This window comes from Rhinatrema bivittatum, chromosome 6, assembly GCF_901001135.1.
Source record: "Rhinatrema bivittatum chromosome 6, aRhiBiv1.1, whole genome shotgun sequence".
Lineage (NCBI taxonomy): Eukaryota > Metazoa > Chordata > Amphibia > Gymnophiona > Rhinatrematidae > Rhinatrema > Rhinatrema bivittatum.
The window spans coordinates 230,898,065-230,915,905 of record NC_042620.1 but is presented as its reverse complement, the minus strand read 5'-3'; the positions used below and the strand labels follow the sequence as shown (position 1 = coordinate 230,915,905).

At 42.4% G+C, this 17,841-nt stretch overlaps 1 protein-coding gene across 5 annotated transcripts in view; it reads right to left on the bottom strand.

Annotated features, from left to right (window-relative positions):
• Positions 1-17,841, bottom strand: part of PCDH11X (protocadherin 11 X-linked) — a 3,021,270-nt gene that overhangs the window by 1,471,232 nt on the left and 1,532,197 nt on the right. For all 5 annotated transcript variants that reach the window (XM_029606604.1, XM_029606602.1, XM_029606605.1 and 2 more), the window contains one exon: positions 293-364. In XM_029606604.1, coding sequence (XP_029462464.1) covers positions 293-364 — 72 coding nt within the window. The remainder of the gene's footprint in view (positions 1-292; positions 365-17,841) is intronic.

The following is a 17,841-nucleotide window of genomic DNA, read 5'->3' as shown; positions in this document are numbered from 1 at the left end:
ATTTATATTTCTCCTTTTTCACTAGCCTGGTTGCAGGTCATCCATTACGCTAGTAAGATACATAATAAGTCCATTAGTAACTTGAGCACACGGTAACCTTGACCTTCAATGCTATGCAAAGCTTTCTAAAAGTAAAGCAATCAAAAGCCCCCACAAGCAAAGTCTTATTTTGAGTGCCTACTAAGAGACTCGGGAAACATAAAAATAGCAGCACTAGCTAAATCTGTTAAATGTGACCAGATCTGAACACAGACATTCTGAACATATATTTGGCTCTGAAGCTCTCTCTTACCTGTGGTTGAATCCAAGCCTCCAGAGTTGATTCCTTTATAGGGGTTTGGGGTCTTCCCACTTCTTTTATAAGCTTGTGAAAGAAAGACAAACATTGTTGTCAGGCTTATACAACACAACAAAACCAGAAACAAAACACTGAATATTTCTCATTGCTGCTTAATAGCCTAAGATATAGCCAACTTTCTGATAACCAACAACAATTAAACAGCGCTTTAAAAGGGATTTTGTTAAAGAATTATCTTTTTCTCTCAATTTACTAAATGACCATGCTCCCATTTTACAGATTTCCTAAACCGGTAGTTTTCATATTTGCTATGCATCTCAGCCTATTTGGTTTTAGTTGGAAACTTCTTAAATTTCACCTGGAAACTCATTGTGCCAAATTAAGGATTCTACCATAACCTAACCTAAATGAACATGTCGCATAGATGAACTAGGGAGATAAAGTAATAAACAGTGTTAGCAAGCATCAGCTGTTAATATATATGAATGTGGCCAATATTAATGTCATGCAAATGAGGCAGATGGTAAATTACGTATGTATTTTAAATACAGAAAAACATAGAAACATAGACAAGACAGCCGACAAGGAGGAAATGGTCCATCCAGTCTGCCCAGCAAGCTTATGGTAGTACCTGCCGCACCATGCAGGTTACCCCCATGCTTATCAATTTCACAGATGTAAAAATCAGGGCCCTCGTTGGTTGCTGAATGAATCCAATTCCCCTTTGCCTCCTGCCGTTGAAGCAGAGAGCAATGTTGGCACTGCATCAATAGTATCAAGGCTTATTGGTTAACTTCCACACCAGCAAGTTACCCCCATTAACTTGTTATTTCATTTCCACCTTCTAGCCTTTAGAGATCCACATCATTTCATTGTTTTCATTTTCACCACCTCCTCTGGTAGGACATTCCAGGCATCCACCACCCTGTCTATGACTAAATATTTCCTGAACCTGGTTCTCAGTCATTCTCCCTGGAGTTTCATTTCATGACCCCTACTTCTACTGACAGGGGCAGATTGTGGGAAAATAGTGGCCCGGGGGATTTTTATCCATACTGGCCCATGGGCAACCAATTACATATACAATATAATTTACATATATATGTACACACCCCTATATTTCGGTATGGTCCTCCCATATCAACACAGTACTGTTTGCCAACACTCAAAGAATAACAACCCCACCTATGAAAAAGAATACCACAAATATTACACCAGAATCTAAAATATCAATATACCTCCTACCAGGAAAACAGAACAGGCCAAGCTACTACAGATCCTTACAGAGAAACCACATGCTAAAAGAATGCTTCATCTCAGTCTTTGCATGCAGAACACAAACTCTCACCAAATACAGAATACAAAATGAAGGAGCACAAATGACAAAAACTGAAATGGAAACTCCAAGAAGCCAGACTCTGTGTATTAACAATAGAAAAATAGAACCACCATTCCTCATAAAACAAATAAGATCAAGAAACATAAAGCATCAGTTATAATAGTAAAACCATAATAAAAGAATATTTTAAAACTACTGATAAATAGAATTTCTATTAATTAAAATCATATACATTTTTTACAATGTCCCAAACACTAATAAAATATTTCAAAACAGCACATATATCATATAACACCCAATAATTAAAACTAATAAGGGTTTTAAAAAGCCCCTGCTGTCCCCTTGTGGGAGCTCTTTATTTCTAGTCAAACTGATATTGTCGAGGATTAGGAGGTTATCCTCTCTCTCTCACACATAAATTCTCATATACATACACATTCATGCTCTTATACCCACCATAACCTCTCGCTCTCACTGACACTGACACACTCTCAGGCTCTAAGACACTCTCTCCCTCTCCACCCCCCCCCCACACACACAAACTCTTACTCCCTTGGATTTTCTCATACACACTCATGCTCTCACACTCACACACTGACCCCCAAGCAGGCTCCCATTCATTTTCACACCACTCCCTCACCATCCCTCAGGCATGCACACATTAATTCTCACACACACAGACCCCCAGGCAGGCACCTATGCATTCACACACATACACCCCCAGGCAGAGACCCATTCATACACATGCACACACTAAAGACAGATCCCCCTCTCTTTCTTTTGCCAGCAACCTCAGAACCTCTCTCATTCCTCTGCTGCCACTGTCACTGCTGCCACATGGCTATTGGGGAGGTGCCGATTGCTGCTACTGACACTGAAGCCCATTCTGCTGCCTCCTCTGTGCAGGCCCCGTGGGCTTCCACTTTCTCCATGCTGATCTCGTACATTGTGAGATCCACATAGAGAAAGTGCTACTCTTGCATATTACCAAAGATTACATGTGCCAATCACTAAAAAGTAATTTATTTATTTTTTTACCTTTACTGGCTGATCTTAGTTTTCTAATAAGTTGGTCACAGGCTTTTTTTTTCTACCTTCCCTTTCTTATTTTTTTACCAATTCCTTTTATATTGTCTTTTTTTCTATTTCTTTTCTCTCCATATTCTTCCCTCAAACACACAGTCAGGTTCTCATTCTCACATGCATTTCTCTCTCTCACACTCACTCACACACACACACACACACACACACACACACAGAGGCTCTCACTGTCACATGCTGTCTCTCATACAATCATTCATACACACAGTCTCTCACTGGCACATGCTGTCTGACTCTCACACACACAGGCTCTCTCATATACAATCATTCATACACACAGTCTCTCACTGGCACATGCTGTCTCTCTCACACACACAGGCTCTCTCTCACTCCCACATGCTGTCTTGCTCAAGCACAGGCTCTCACTGTCACATACGCTCTCTCATACATTCATTCACACAGGCTCTCACTGTTACATGCTCTCTCATACAATCATTCATACACACAGGCTCTCACTGTCACATGCTGTCTCTCATTCAATCATTCATACACACAGGCTCTCACTGTCACATGCTGTCTCACACACACACACAGAGGCTCTCACATGCTGTCTCTGCAAACATTCAGATCCTCACTCCCACACACAATCTCTCAAATCATCTCATACACACACACACCCTCTACAGACCCTCAGCCTCTCTCACCTCTGTGCCTCCTCTTCACGAGTCACCGCAGGATGGGCTCTGCAGCTGCCCTGATCTTCTCGTGCAACGGCGGCCCTGCTACCGGGCCTCTTCCTCTTCTCGGGCCGTGGCGGCCCTGCTACCGGGCCTCTTCCTCTTCTCGGGCTGTGGCGGCCCTGTTACCGGGCCTCTTCCTCTTCTTGGCCCGTAAGCACTGCTCCTCTTCTGCACGCACAGATGCTCCTCCTCCTTCCTGCCCATGCAGCTCCGGCAACGTTTACTTCCGGGGCTGCACAGGCAGGAAGGAGGAGGAGCATCAGCTCGTTTAAACGCGATCTTTTTCTTCGGGCCGTGGTGACGTGAGCCTCACCATGGCCCTGCCGATCTGCCTGCTATATATGCGTCGCTGCTCAGCGGCCGCATGAGCCTCCTTGCGCCTGGGGCATTGGCTCCCCTTGGGATACCACTGCTCACGGCGCCCCCTAATACTTTGGTTGGAAACTTTATAATACAAAAGAAAATCACGTGACAGGAGTGACCGGCCCACCAGGGGAAGCCCGATCCCCCGATAGGTCAATCCGCCCCTGTCTACTGATTTCTTTCCAAAAGGTTTAATGATTGTGCATCATTAAAACCTTTCAGGTATCTGAAGGTCTGTATCATATCTCCCTGCACCTCCTTTCTTCCAGGGTATACAAATTCAGATGCTTGTGTCTCTTCATAAGTCTCCCAATGCTGACCCCTCACCATTTTAGTCATTCTTCTTTGAACCACCTCCATCCTGTCTCTATCCTTTTTGAGAGATATATTGCAGAATCATAACTACATAGTATCAAGGTATAAATAAGGATTTTTTTTTTTTTGCATTAATGCATCTGTGAAGCAGCTTGCATGCATACTTTTTTGCCTTACTAATTAGGTAATGAGCTATTTTGATTATCAATATATCATTAACATAGATTTCATGTTAAAACTATTACAAGTTGGGTTGGCTTAATACAGGGCTTCCCAAACCTGTCCTGGGGACCCCACAGCCAGTCAGGTTTTCAGGATCTCCACAATGAATATGCATGTGATAAATTTGCTCTGGCTTAGTAGCTCAATGCTGGCATGCAAAGGGTCCCTGATTTGATTTCCAGAGCAGGCACTCCACACTCTTGGTCACCCAGGGTTCATCTTACTGAGGCACCATTCACAGTCCCTGGAGGGAAGGAAACTAAGCTCCTTAATAAGGGTGATGCCTACTGGCTATATTTAGAGCCCATGATACTGGATTCTGGAAGAAGCCCTTGTGCATGGCTACCAGCTTCAAGACCAATTCTGCAATGACTCAATTGGGAACAGTGGATTGGTGAGCCTGCAAAAATAGGGAAAATATCTAGCAGTTTTGAATGAAAGCTCAAGGAATCAGAAGCCCTGCATTGGATCTGACTGAACTGGAGAGAGAAAGGAGGAACTACTGGGTCAAATATAAAAAAATGTCAAGCTAATTTATGCATCCTAAAAGCACTAACACACTTTAAGCTAGTTTGCTCTGCACATGCTAACAGTGATTTTCATGCACATTAACACTTGTCATAGCATTAACACACTTTAGTACATTGGCCCCTAAGAGTGAAAATCTCTACTTCAGCTTGGTTATTCAATACCTTCCCGTTAATTAGACCCCTTTAATCAGCCCTTTAATCAATGTATGGCATTGCCCAGAAAAAATTTCTTTCAGTTACTGTTACATCTGGTCCAATTCATTATGGGTTTGTCTCAAAGACAGAAAAGGAAGAAAATCCAGAAGGGATCGGTACCATAATTATTACATGTTTGTAATATATAGCAAGTATGCTGTGCTTTGCTATTTCAAAGATAAGCCTGCACAACATAGATTTTTGTTCTTATATAAGCACTTTCCATACATTCTTTAAATTGCTTCTGAGTGAACATTTAGCCTTGATTGTGAGTCACTTGGGAAGACAGGTGGTTGTAGTGCTGCAATGACCTTTTAATGCTGAAAATAAACCACTGGTGAAAGTGACCCATATTCAACAGTATTTCTAATCTGATGGCTTAATGGAGTCCTTACAGAATTAGTTTTGCTGGCTCATCACAGCTCCAAATGGAATCCTTTCACAATTCCAAGGCACCTCTCGAAGATGCAAATGAGCATAATTGCTTAACTTTGCTCATGAATGTGTAAGATTTTATGAGCAGAGATTAAGGTACCATCTCAACCTCCAGAGAGTCATTTTTAGGTCTTTTGTGAGCAGTTTGTGCTGACACATTGTAATTTATCTTTAGGTAAATAATGAGTGCCAGTCCTTCACAAAAAACTTTTCAATAACTTCATGCTTAATACTGTTAGGAGTGTTTAGACTTTCAAATAATATATAATCTGTCTTTCAGAAGGGCATTGACTACAGTTCACTTTCTGGAAAATTATCATAAATAGACAAACTGTGAATGTTTAGTTCAAGATTTAAATAAAGCTGCAAGATAAAAAGGACACAGAAAATAGAGTATCTTTCTGCAGTTTCATATTGCAATTGGAATTGATAAAGCAAACCCCTAGAGAACTGCATTAAAACATTAGCAGCAATACACACTTCATTAGGATCAGCTCCATCAATAGTTTGAGTGCATTTTTATCATTTCATGTTCCTCAGTACAAATCATCTGAGAGACACAACTTTATTTAGGTTACATGACATATGCTCTGTCAGGGTTTCACAGGAAGACATAGATCTAATTTTGTGGGTTAGTTGAGTGGTTGAATTAGCCGTGAACTAGAAACTACTCATAATACATACAGTATTTCAAGCTAGGTATCCATCAAAATATCAATAATAATAAGTAGGGCATGCAGGGCTTTTTTTGTTTGTTTGTTTGTTTAATGTATCCTTCCATTGGTCAGGTTTTTTTTCATTTCCTGCTTTATTTTAAATCCACACTATTTTAAAACAGCATGTGCTACAAACAAAAAGCATTCCAGCAAAATTACAAAAAGGCCCCTAGCCGGTACTTGCTGCTCTCTCTCCCTAGACCCATGGATTCCACTGGCATCTTGCTCCATCCGCAATCTGCAAAGAGGCCAGGTTTGATCTTGGTTCTTCCTGGCCCACTAGCTCAATACAGAAAAAGAGTGCCACCTAATTAGAGGCCAGCAACATTTTCAAAATGGTACAAACTTCAGTTAGCCAGCACCATTTTGCCACATTGAATTGGTGGAGAAGATTTCGAATGGTTTAAGATGCCGGGGTGAGAGAGGGAGGAATTGCAGAGTTGAAGGAATGAGGAGAGGTTCCAGAGTTCATTTTTATTATTGCCTCAGTGGTGGGGCCTGAATCTTTATTTATTTATTTATTTAGCACTTTTATATACCGATTTTCCAGTAACAGAGTTACTAATCAAGTCAGTTTACATTTTAACAGTAACCATGACAAGATGATGTCTTACAATAAACAGGTAGATAGAACTTGTATACAAATAACTGGGGTTAACAATATAAAGTAAAAGTTATGGAGCCTAAAGTAGGCTGGAGTTAAGAACAGATGTTAAGAAAAAGGCTAGGTTTTTAAGGTTAGACTGCATAGAGATAAGTGACAAGAGCGTTCTCTGGGGGGTTACCAATGAGAGGGATCATAGGTTGGAGTTCTAGTAAAAGCTGAAGTTAGGAGAATGCTTGGTTGAATAACCAGGTCTTGAGTCTTTTTTTAAATACGATAGGGCATTGCACTAGTCTGAGGTCTGATGGAAGAGAGTTCCAAAGTTTGGGACCGGCAGTGGAGAAAGCTCTTTTACTTAATGCTGTCTTCATCAGTGGGACCTGTAGATTGTTTCTGTATGCTTGTCTCACTGGTCTGGCGGAGGTGTGGGGTTGAAGAGGGATCTTGAGCTTGAGTGGGGCGATGTTATGTGTTGCCTTGTGGATTAATGAGAGTGCTTTGAAAAGTATTCTGAATTTGATAGGAAGCCAATGTAGGTTTTTCAAGATGGGTGATATGTGGTCTCTTTTGTTAGTCTTGGTTAGAATCCTTGCTGTAGCGTTTTGCAACATCTGTAGTGGTTTTGTGGAGTTAGCAGGGAGGCCAAGTAGCAGTGAATAGCAGTAGTCAATTTTAGTGAGAATGATTGCTTGTAGAACTGATCGTAAATCTTGAAAATGGAGGAGGGGTCTCAATCTTTTTAAGACTTGTAGTTTGAAAAATCCATCCTTTACGATGTTGTTGATGAAAGATCTGTAATTCATTTGGTTATCTAGTATGACTCCCAGGTTTCTGACTTGTGGAGATAAGATTGATTGGGAGGCCAGTTTGTGATAGGTTGTGTGTGGTTTCCGTCTTGGGAAATGAGAAGGTACTCTGTCTTGTTTTGATTAAGAATCACATTTCTTTACAATGAAAGAAAATGAAAACCAATGACATTTTGTTCATTCCTTTATGTTTTGCTTTAAAAGTGAAAGGAAACAAAGTAGAAAAATGTTCTGGAAATGTTCTATTTCATTTCCAAAGAATGCACATCTGTAATATGTAGGATAGGAAGAGAATGTTGGCAACATGTATGCAAAAGAGAAAAGCATCAAACCCTTGCTACCGGAAACAACAAAACAAAAATCCGAGCAACAAAGTAGAAATGCAAAAATGGAAAATCAAAAGTACAAGTCCAAATGAAAAACTAAAACAGTTATGGTCACCCATCTCAACAAAGATATGGAGAAACTAGAAAAGATAAAGAGTGGGGCAAAAAAAAATGATAAAGGGGATGATTTAGCTCCCTTATGAAGAAAGGCCAAACATAATTTATTTATTCATCACGGAGAAGAAGCAACTGAGAGAAGTTATGTAGCAGGAAAGGATCCTGTAGCAAGGATCTGCTCTCCAGGTGATACACTATCCTTTCGTACCGAGGATATTTCCCCAAGGCCTACTGCCCAGGAGGGAAGGGTTAGGTAAGCTGTCATAGTAGGTGATTCAATTATTAGGAATGTAGACAGCTGGGTGGCTGGTGGGTGTGAGGATCGCCTGGTAACATGCCTACCTGGTGCGAAGGTGGTGACCTTCACGCGTCACCTAGATAGGATTTTAGACAGTGCTGGGGAGGAGCCAGCTGTCATGGTACATGTGGGCACCAATGACATAGGAAAATTTGGGAGGGAGGTTCTGGAAGCCAAATTTAGACTCTTAGGTAGAAAACTTAAATCCAGAACCTCCAGGATAGCATGGACAATTTTCTCAGTGGAAGGGAGTGGGCAATGGAGTGCCTCAGGGATCTGTACTGGGACCCTTGCTTTTCAATATATTTATATATTTGTACATGATCTGGAAAGAAATATGACGAGTGAGGTAATCAAATCTGCAGAAGATACAAAATTGTTCAGAGTAGTTAAATCACAAGCAGGTTGTGATAAATTGCAGGAAGACCTTGTGAGGCTGGAAAATTGGGCATCTAAATGGCAGATGAAATTTAATATGGATAAGTGCAAGGTGATGCATATAGGGAAAAATAACCCATGCTATAGTTACACAATTTTAAGTTCCATATTAGGTGCTACTACCCAAGAAAGAGATCTAGGCGTCATAGTGGATAACACATTGAAATAATCGGTTCAGTGTGCTGCGGCAGTCAAAAAAGCAAACAGAATGTTGGGAATTATTAGAAAGGGAATGGTGAATAAAACGGAAAATATCATAATGCCTCTGTACTGCTCCATGGTGAGACCACAGCTTGAATATTGTATACAATTCTGGTCGCCGCATCTCAAAAAAGATATAATTGTGATGGAGAAGGTACAGAGAAGGGCTACCAAAATGATAAAGGGAATGGAACAGCTCCCCTATGAGGAAAGACTAAAGAGGTTAGGACTTTTCAGCTTGGAGAAGAGACGGCTGAGGGGGTATATGATAGAGGTGTTTAAAGTCATGAGAGGTCTAGAACGGGTAGACGTGAATCATTTTTTTACTCTTTCGGATGATAGAAAGACTAGGGGACACTCCATGAAGTTAGCATGTGGCACATTTAAAACTAATCGGAGAAAGTTCTTTTTCACTCAACGCACAATTAAACTCTGGAATTTGTTGCCAGAGGATGTGGTTAGTGCAGTTAGTATAGCTGTGTTTAAAAAAGGATTGGATAAGATCTTGGACGAGAAGTCCATTACCTGCTATTAATTAAGTTGACTTAGATAATAACCACCGCTATTACTAGCAACGGTAACATGGAATAGACTTAGTTTTTGGGTACTTGCCAGGTTCTTATGGCCTGGATTGGCCACTGTTGGAAACAGGATGCTGGGCTTGATGGACCCTTGTCTGACCCAGTATGGTATGTTCTTATAAAATCAAGAATGGATTGGAACAGGTAAATAGGGAATGGTTATTAACATTTACCATTTCAAACAGCTCTAGGGCTAGAGGGCACGCTATGCAAAACAGATTGGAGAAAATATTTTATCACTCAATGCACAAGTACAATTTTTTGCCAGAAGATGTGGTAAAGGTATTAATCATAGCTGGGGGTTAAAAGAGTTTGGACAATAAGGAGGCTTACTCATTTAAAATGAACTGCACATCCAAAGTGAAAAAGGCCATTTGCAGTTGGTTCTGTATGGAACAAATAAAAAATAATCTTGACCAAAAATCCCTGACATTTTTTCAGTATTTTTTATTTGTTTTAAAAAACCGGCCATCCTGCCCCCTTCTTGGACCTCTGACACTCCTTCCCAGGGCTTTCTAGGGCTCCCTATACTGCCATAACATGGAGACCAGACTTAGCCCAGCTAGGCTCAGCCAAGCCAAGCCTGGCTCCTCTGGCCCTGAGAAGGATGTGAGGTCAGTGACCTCCCTGGTCTCCACTTACTTTTCCATTGGCATCCTGAATAGAGACAGGGTCAGGACCAATACCCATGTGCTTCTGCCTTATCATAAGAACATAACAACATAAGGCTTTCCCATCCTGGGTCAGACCAATGGTCCATCAAGTCCAGTATTCTGTTTCCAATAGTTGCTAATCCAAATCATAAGTACCTGGCAGGATCCCATTGTGTAGATAGATTACAAGCTGCTTATTCCAAGAATAAGCAGTGAATTTCTGCATCTCTCCCTCCTAATAATTGTTAATGGACTTTTCCTTCAGGAAATAGTCCAAACCATTTTTATCAACATCCCTTTCAAAATAGTACCAATCTCAGGGCTGGCCATTGCTATTTTCCAAAGGACTTTGGCAAGGCAAGAATGCGTGTGCATTGCTCCTGATCTACATCTTTTCAGGACCCGTCCAGAAGAGGTAAGCAGGGGCTAGAGAGGTCCCTAACCCAGGAAGATTTTGGGAGGGAGGTCAGATGAGACTTATTAGGCCCCAGCTGAATTTGGCTGGGGTGCCCCAATCCAAATGAGCTGTATATGATGGGCAGTGAAAGACTAATATGAAGAGACTTGGATAGGGACCTTGGTGTGATAGCATCTGAAGATCTGAAGTTGGCAAAGCTATGTGACAAGGCAATAGCTAAAGCCAGAAGAATGTTGGACTGCATAGAGCGAGCAATATCCGTAAGAAAACAGAAGTGATAGTGCCCTTGTACAGGTCCATGGTGAGGCCTCACCTGGAGTACTTCATTCTGTACTGATGCCTGTATCTAAAAAAGGATAAAGACAGGATAGAGGCAGTCCAAAGAAAGGTGACCAAAATGGTGAGTGGTCAGCATTGGAAGACTTATGAGGAGAGGCTGAAGGATCTGAATATTAGAGATGTGAATTGGAACCGGAATCGGTTCGGATTCCGGTTCAGATTCACATGTGGGTTTTTTCCCATCGGGCCCGTTCGTGTTTTGTTTATCGGCTGCCCAGCCGATAATCAAAAAACCCACCCCAACTCTTTAAAAGTAACCCCTTAGCTTCTCCCACCCTCCCGACCCCCCCCCAAAATCTTTTTACAGGTACCTGGTGGTCCAGTGGGGGTCCCGGGAGCGATCTCCCACGATCTCCCGCTCCGGGCCGTCCTCCAGCTACCGGGCCGTCCTTTGCTCTTACCTTGTGACAGGGTATCCGTGCCATTGGCCGGATCCTGTCACATTGTAGGAGCACTGGATGGCCGGTGCCATCTTGTGCTCCTACCATGTGACAGGGGCTGACCAATGGCACCGGTAGCCCCTGTGACATAGTAAGGGCAAGGCTATCAGTGCCATTTTGGTTCCTGGCACCCGATGGCACGAGTGCAGGAGATCACTCCCGGACCCCCGCTGCACCCCCAGGGACTTTTGGCCAGCTTGGGGGGGCCTCCTGACCCCCACAAGACTTGCCAAAAGTGCAGCGGGGGTCCGGGAGCGCCCTCCTGCACTCATGCCGTCAGGTGCCAGGAACCAAAATGGCGCCGATAGCCTTGCCTTACTATGTCACAGGGGCTACCGCTGCCATTGGTCAGCCCCTGTCACATGGTAGGAGCACAAGATGGTGCCGTCCATCCAGTGCTCCTACCATGTGACAGGATCCGGCCAATGGCACGGATACCCTGTCACAAGGTAAGGGCAAAGGACGGCCCGGTAGCCGGAGGATGGCCCGGAGCGGGAGATCACTCCCGGGACCCCCACTGGACCACCAGGTACCTGTAAAAAGGTTTGGGGGGGGGGGGGGTCGGGAGGGTGGGGGAAGCTAAGGGGTTACTTTTAAAGGGTCGGGGTGAGTTTAGGGGTTATTTTTGTGTGCCGTTTTTCCCGCCCTCCCCCAAAACGATAAGGGAAGCCCCACGAGCAATATCGTGGGATTTCCCTATCGTTTTGGGAGAGCCCACGATTTCTGACGATTTTGAAAATATCGACGATATTTTCAATCGTCCGAAGCCCGATTCACATCCCTACTGAATATTATACCCTGGAAGAGAGGAGGTGCAGAGGAGATATGATACAGATCTTCAGGTACCTGAATGGTTTAAATGATGCACAATGGTCAAACCTTATCAGCTGGAAAGAAATCAATAGAATTAGGGGTCATGAAATGAAATCCAGGGAGAAGGACTCAGAATGAATGTCAGGAAATATTTATTTACAGAGAGGGTGGTGAATGCCTGGAATGCCCTCATGGAGGAGGTGGTGAAGACGAAAACAGTGAAGGAATTCAAAGGGGCATGGGATAAACATTGTGTATCCCTAAAGGCTAGAGGATGAAAATAAAGAACATGGGGGTAACTTGCTGGTGTGGCAGTTGCTACCCTTAACAAATAAGCCTTGATACTGTTAATGTAACTCCATCATTGCTCTCTGTTTCAATGGCAGTGGGAAATGGGAAATTGGATTCAGATGCAACCAACCAGTGCCCGATGTTTAAGGTCTGGGGAATAAATAAACATGGGGTAACTTGCTGATGCAGCTTTTGCTACCCTTAATCTCTAAGGGCCTCATTTTCCAAGCCGCTCGCATGCGATAAGGGACCTTTCGCAAGCAAAAAGTCCCTTATCACGTGCAATACCAGGATGGGGGCGGAGTCGGCCCCGGAAGAGGAGGAGTCGGGGCGTCACCGGGGCCGACTCTGCGTCAACGCCGCGAACAGCGAAAAGGTAGGTGCCTTTTCCCTGCCTATTTCGCTCCCAATAGCTACACCTCCCTATGGTGGCACTATTGGGTGCGATCTCTGCCGGCTAGCGCAGGCCCGCCCCCGTTTCAGCCCCCCACCTCTCATCTTCTAAAGTATTGCAGGCCTGCGATACTTTAGAAAATGAGGCCCTAAACCTGATATTTTTGATGCAGCTCCAACATTGCTCTATACTTCCACAGCAAGGGTTAAGGGAAATTAGATTCAAACAGCATTCGAGGGCCTTGACTTTTACAGTCTGGAAAATTGATAAGCATGAGGATGACCTGCACAATGCAACATATACTGGCATAAGCTTTCTGGGAAGACTGGGTGGATCATGTGGTCCTTTTCTGTCGTCATTTCTATGTTTTTATATTTAGGTACAGGCTCTGGGTTATTGATGGAAGCCCCAGAGAGGCCTGTGGGAGCCCGTGGAAGCCACTGGCACTCAGAGGAGCACCAGAAAGGAGATTTCGGATCCACTGGTGTCAGAGGATACCCTGTTTTGGTCATTTTCTTTTTCATTTTTGGGGGATTTAAATGTTTATTTCAATTTAGCAAATGAATTGAACCAAAATATTAAATACATTAACTCCCCCTTACCCCCCAAAAAAGAAAGAAAGAAACCAAAACAAAGTTTTGGAGCCTGCACATCCCTATTAGACATGTTCTTGGCATAGCCAGTACAAGGGAATTGGGCACCCTAGGCACCTTCTGCCTTGTGCCCGTCCCTCTTGGTTGCCCGCCCCCCCCCTAGTTGCGCTGCCCACCCTTGGTCGTGCCTCTCCATCGCACCACCACCCCAACCTTGGCCCTGATTGCGCTGGGCTGTGAGCAGCTAAAACTTTACTTCTCCTCCTTACTGCTGCTCATGGCCAGCGGCCCCACAAGACTTGCGCCCCCTAATGGCCGGCGCCCTAGGCCCAGACTTATTTTTCCTAGTGGTTCCACCAGTCCTGGTTCCTGGAGGAAAGGGGAATAAACAATTATTAGCCAGGTGTACTTAGGGGAAATCCACCAACTAACCCTGGGAGTGAACAGAAAGGAATTTAATCTACTCTTTGAGATTTGCAGTTGGGTACTTTCTATTGACCCAGACTGATCCTGTTAGAGACAGGATTCTGGACTTGAGGGATTTTTGGCTGGACCAAGCATAGCATCTTATGTTCTAAAAAATATTAAAATAATAGTTTGGTTCTTTTATTGGCTGAAAAAGAAGCTAACAGTGGAATTGCAGTAATCATAGACCCCTAAAATCTTTAGGTTAGATTTTAAAAGGCTTATGCACGTCAAAGCTGGGAGATACGTGCATGTCTCCGGCCAGCACGGGCCGTGCGGATTTTAAAAAGCGGCCGAGTACACACACAAATCCAAAAGGTATTAAATGGTCATGGAATCGGCGGAGTCTGGGTGGGACATGGGCTGTTCAGGTCTGTAACTAAAATTTTGCGTGCAAGTACTTACGCGCATAAGCATGCGCCAGGGTCCCCTACCATGTAATTGTAATTCTGCTATGCAGGAGGTGTAAGAAGGAAAATAAAACTAGGGTACTCAGCAAGGTTTTAAGGGTCGGGGCAGGTTGGATAAAAGAAAGGCTAATTAGCTGGGCGGCAAGGAAATCCTATCCTTGAACTGGGAATGGACTGGGGAAATGGCTATTGCCATCAGTGTGCATATCTTACAAAATCCTTCCTTGCTCACACATGCGCGTGTCCATATATAATTGTGTGCACATGTATGCACATCCTGTTGATTTTATAACATGCCCGCATACGCTGTGCATGTTATAAAATGGATGTGTCCATGTGCGCGTGCCGGAAAACACGTGCACATGTGCGCCCACGTGCCAGAATGAAAGTTACAGTCCCTATTTAGCCTTATAAAAGTCAAGAGATAAATTATTACTGTTTTATCTCTAAGCAAATGGAGTGGAGGTGTAGTCTAGTAGATTGGTAAAAGAAAGCAAACCAGAGTTCACATCCTCTTCCTCAGGCAAATTGCTTCAATCTTTATTCTGTCAGGTACAAATTTTGATTATAAGCCTTTTGGGCTAGGAAAATATCTGAATATGCCTTCTTTTGGAAAATCAAGTAATCAAATGCAGCTGCACTTCAACATAAAAATGCCTTTTTCAAGGGGAACTTAAATTAATGTAGGCAGATATTTGTTTTGTTGTTGTTTTTTATTTGCTTTATTTGCCATTTAAACTGGATCAGTTTTATTATGATACAAGTATATACAACATAGTAATAGAACGGCAACAACACATCGAGCACAAAAATGCAATAAGATCTATATATTAATGGTATGGGTAGGAACAGAGAAAAGAGCAATAACATAATTCTCTAAAGTAAAGCTTTGACAGTAAACATCCAGGCTATGCTGGAGAAGAAAACACTACTGATCAAAATAAAAATTTAGATATTCTACTAGCATATGCGTTACAATTAATACTAAGCAATTGGAAAAATAGTAGTTTGTTAAGTGGTGCCTACTAGTGGAATACTATTTGCATGATGAATTGGTACAAAATAGCTGTCACTGTATAATTAAACCAGAAAAAGCAAATATATGCTATTTGGAGATCACTTTCTGATTTTCTTAATTTTTAATTGTCCAAAAAACTCTTATGTGCATATGAATGGAAACAATTGTTTAAAACTTCCTGTAATTTTTGTTTTGTTTGGATTTTTTTTGTCTATATTTCTCTATATTTTGTCTATATTATGGCATAAAATTTTAATAAAAAGATTGAAACTAAAGAAGTCAGTTTTATTACAAATAAAGAACTATCAGAACAACAATAGCATTTCAGTTTGGGCAGTATTTGTGTAAAGCATTACTTTTAAGGGTCATGAGTTCTGTAAATAATATCCAAAATCAACATTAGTTTTAGTAGAAAGTTGAGGGATTTTAATTTTGAGGTAAAGATCATATGAATAAAGGCCTTCTTGAAATCCCGACCTTAATCTCATCTAACTCAAACTTAAGACAGAGCGTTGTCAATTGCTGGCCCAAAGCTTTGGAACTCTAAGCAAGAGAATCTTCACGTAACAACAGACATTAAGAAATGTAAAAAAGACTTGAAAACTTGGCTATTCAAGTGTGCCTACTGTTTGACTGGTACATCTAATCGGCCTTGTTGACCAAATATGTCCTGAATTTTACCCCGTTATCATCAACCTCAACCCCTCCCCATAATCTGGGAAACCCAATTCCCCTTGACTCCAATGACCAAATATGTCATGAACTTTATCCAATTACTGTCAACCCTTCCCATAATCTGATTAACAGGGTCATTAATCAAATTGCATTATGGCATTTTCGTATGCATTAACGTGTTTTCACATAGGAAAAATGGCTTAACGCATGCAAAAATGCCTTAACACACGCTCTAAGCATCATGTCGCATGGTGCGATGCAAAGTTTTAAAAGGGGAGGGATTGGGGAGGAGGCCGGGGTGGGATTTCTGAAAAAGTGGGCTGGCCATGCACTTTGTGAATCCATAATGCATGATATCGCCAAAAATATCTACACATTTTTCAATTGTGTTATGCTGTGCAATATGTCCATAACACAGGTAGAGAGTACATCAAGCTAGGGTGAGAGAACATTGTACAAATTTCATCTTTGTGTGAGTTTCCTCACACCAAAGGACATCAAATCTTCATAAGAGTGTACTGTTCGTTCATCTCACTCTGCATGTAAAAGTGGCCCCAACCCTTACACTACTACCTGAACTTTCACCTCGAGTTACTAGGTGGGCCTCCTCTAGAGATATAATATAAATAGCTAACTACTACAAGGGCCTTGTAGATAGTCTCTCTCTCTCTCTCAGCACTTTGCAGCAAGGAAAATGCAATTATGTAGGTATTATGCCAAAGCGTAATAATTTAACACACTTTGTGGTAATACCTATGCATAGCACACATTGTGATAATTAGGAAATTACCATAAAACATACCTTTTTTCTACCACATGTGATATTTACAGCAATTTGGTAATTCCAGGCCTAAATTTGCTCTGTATGGGTCTATCTCTATAGTAATCTCCGTTTTAGATTATCTCCAAAGTGTATGCTTACCCCTGTAGCTACAGCCTGTGTTCCCTGTTTAACTCCAGTGTGTATGCCTACCTTCATAATTCATTGTATATGAGTGCCAAACCTGTACACAGTTGTTATCTAGTGATTTTCACATGGAATGACAGTATATAAAACACTCAAATAAATAAATAAATAAATAAATAAATAAAGATAAAATGTTTCATATTGCATCTAAACCAAAATGATAAAAACATTCATGAATTTAATGATTTTTAAATGTTTGTTTAGTGCACACTATTTACATATTGTGTGCAATATTGCAGCTCAAATATTGTGCACTAAATCAGCAGGACCCAGCATTGCCTCTGACAGGCCTCCAGCAGCCCTCAGATTGATGCCCCATGCCCTTCCCCCTGAGAGGTGAGACCCACCCACCGGCCACGTCATCCACGCGACGATGAGCCCTAAAGGGCAGGCCATAGGTGCTGCGAGCATAAGGAACGCAACCAAGGGGCCTGCCCCTTAGTGCACCCCTTTGTGCTGCCCCGATTGCCTAAATTAATATCTTCCTGGACTCAGCAACCTTCCCATCCCTACCCCACCCCCTTTCCCTGTCAGCACCCACTCCAAAACCCCTAAACTCCCCAGTAGCTCAGCCAACTCCACCCACTCCACAATACCCATCCCCCCCACCAACCAATCCCCCAGCCAACACCCACCATGGAACCACCCAGGAAAATACCCATTCTGCCCAGTAACAGATACAAAGAAATACCAACAATGCCCACTACGAACAGAACCCAAAGACTCCTCACAATACCCATCCTCCCCCACTCTCACACCACTACCCTCACAATCTTATCTCTAATCTTAGTCAATGCTCA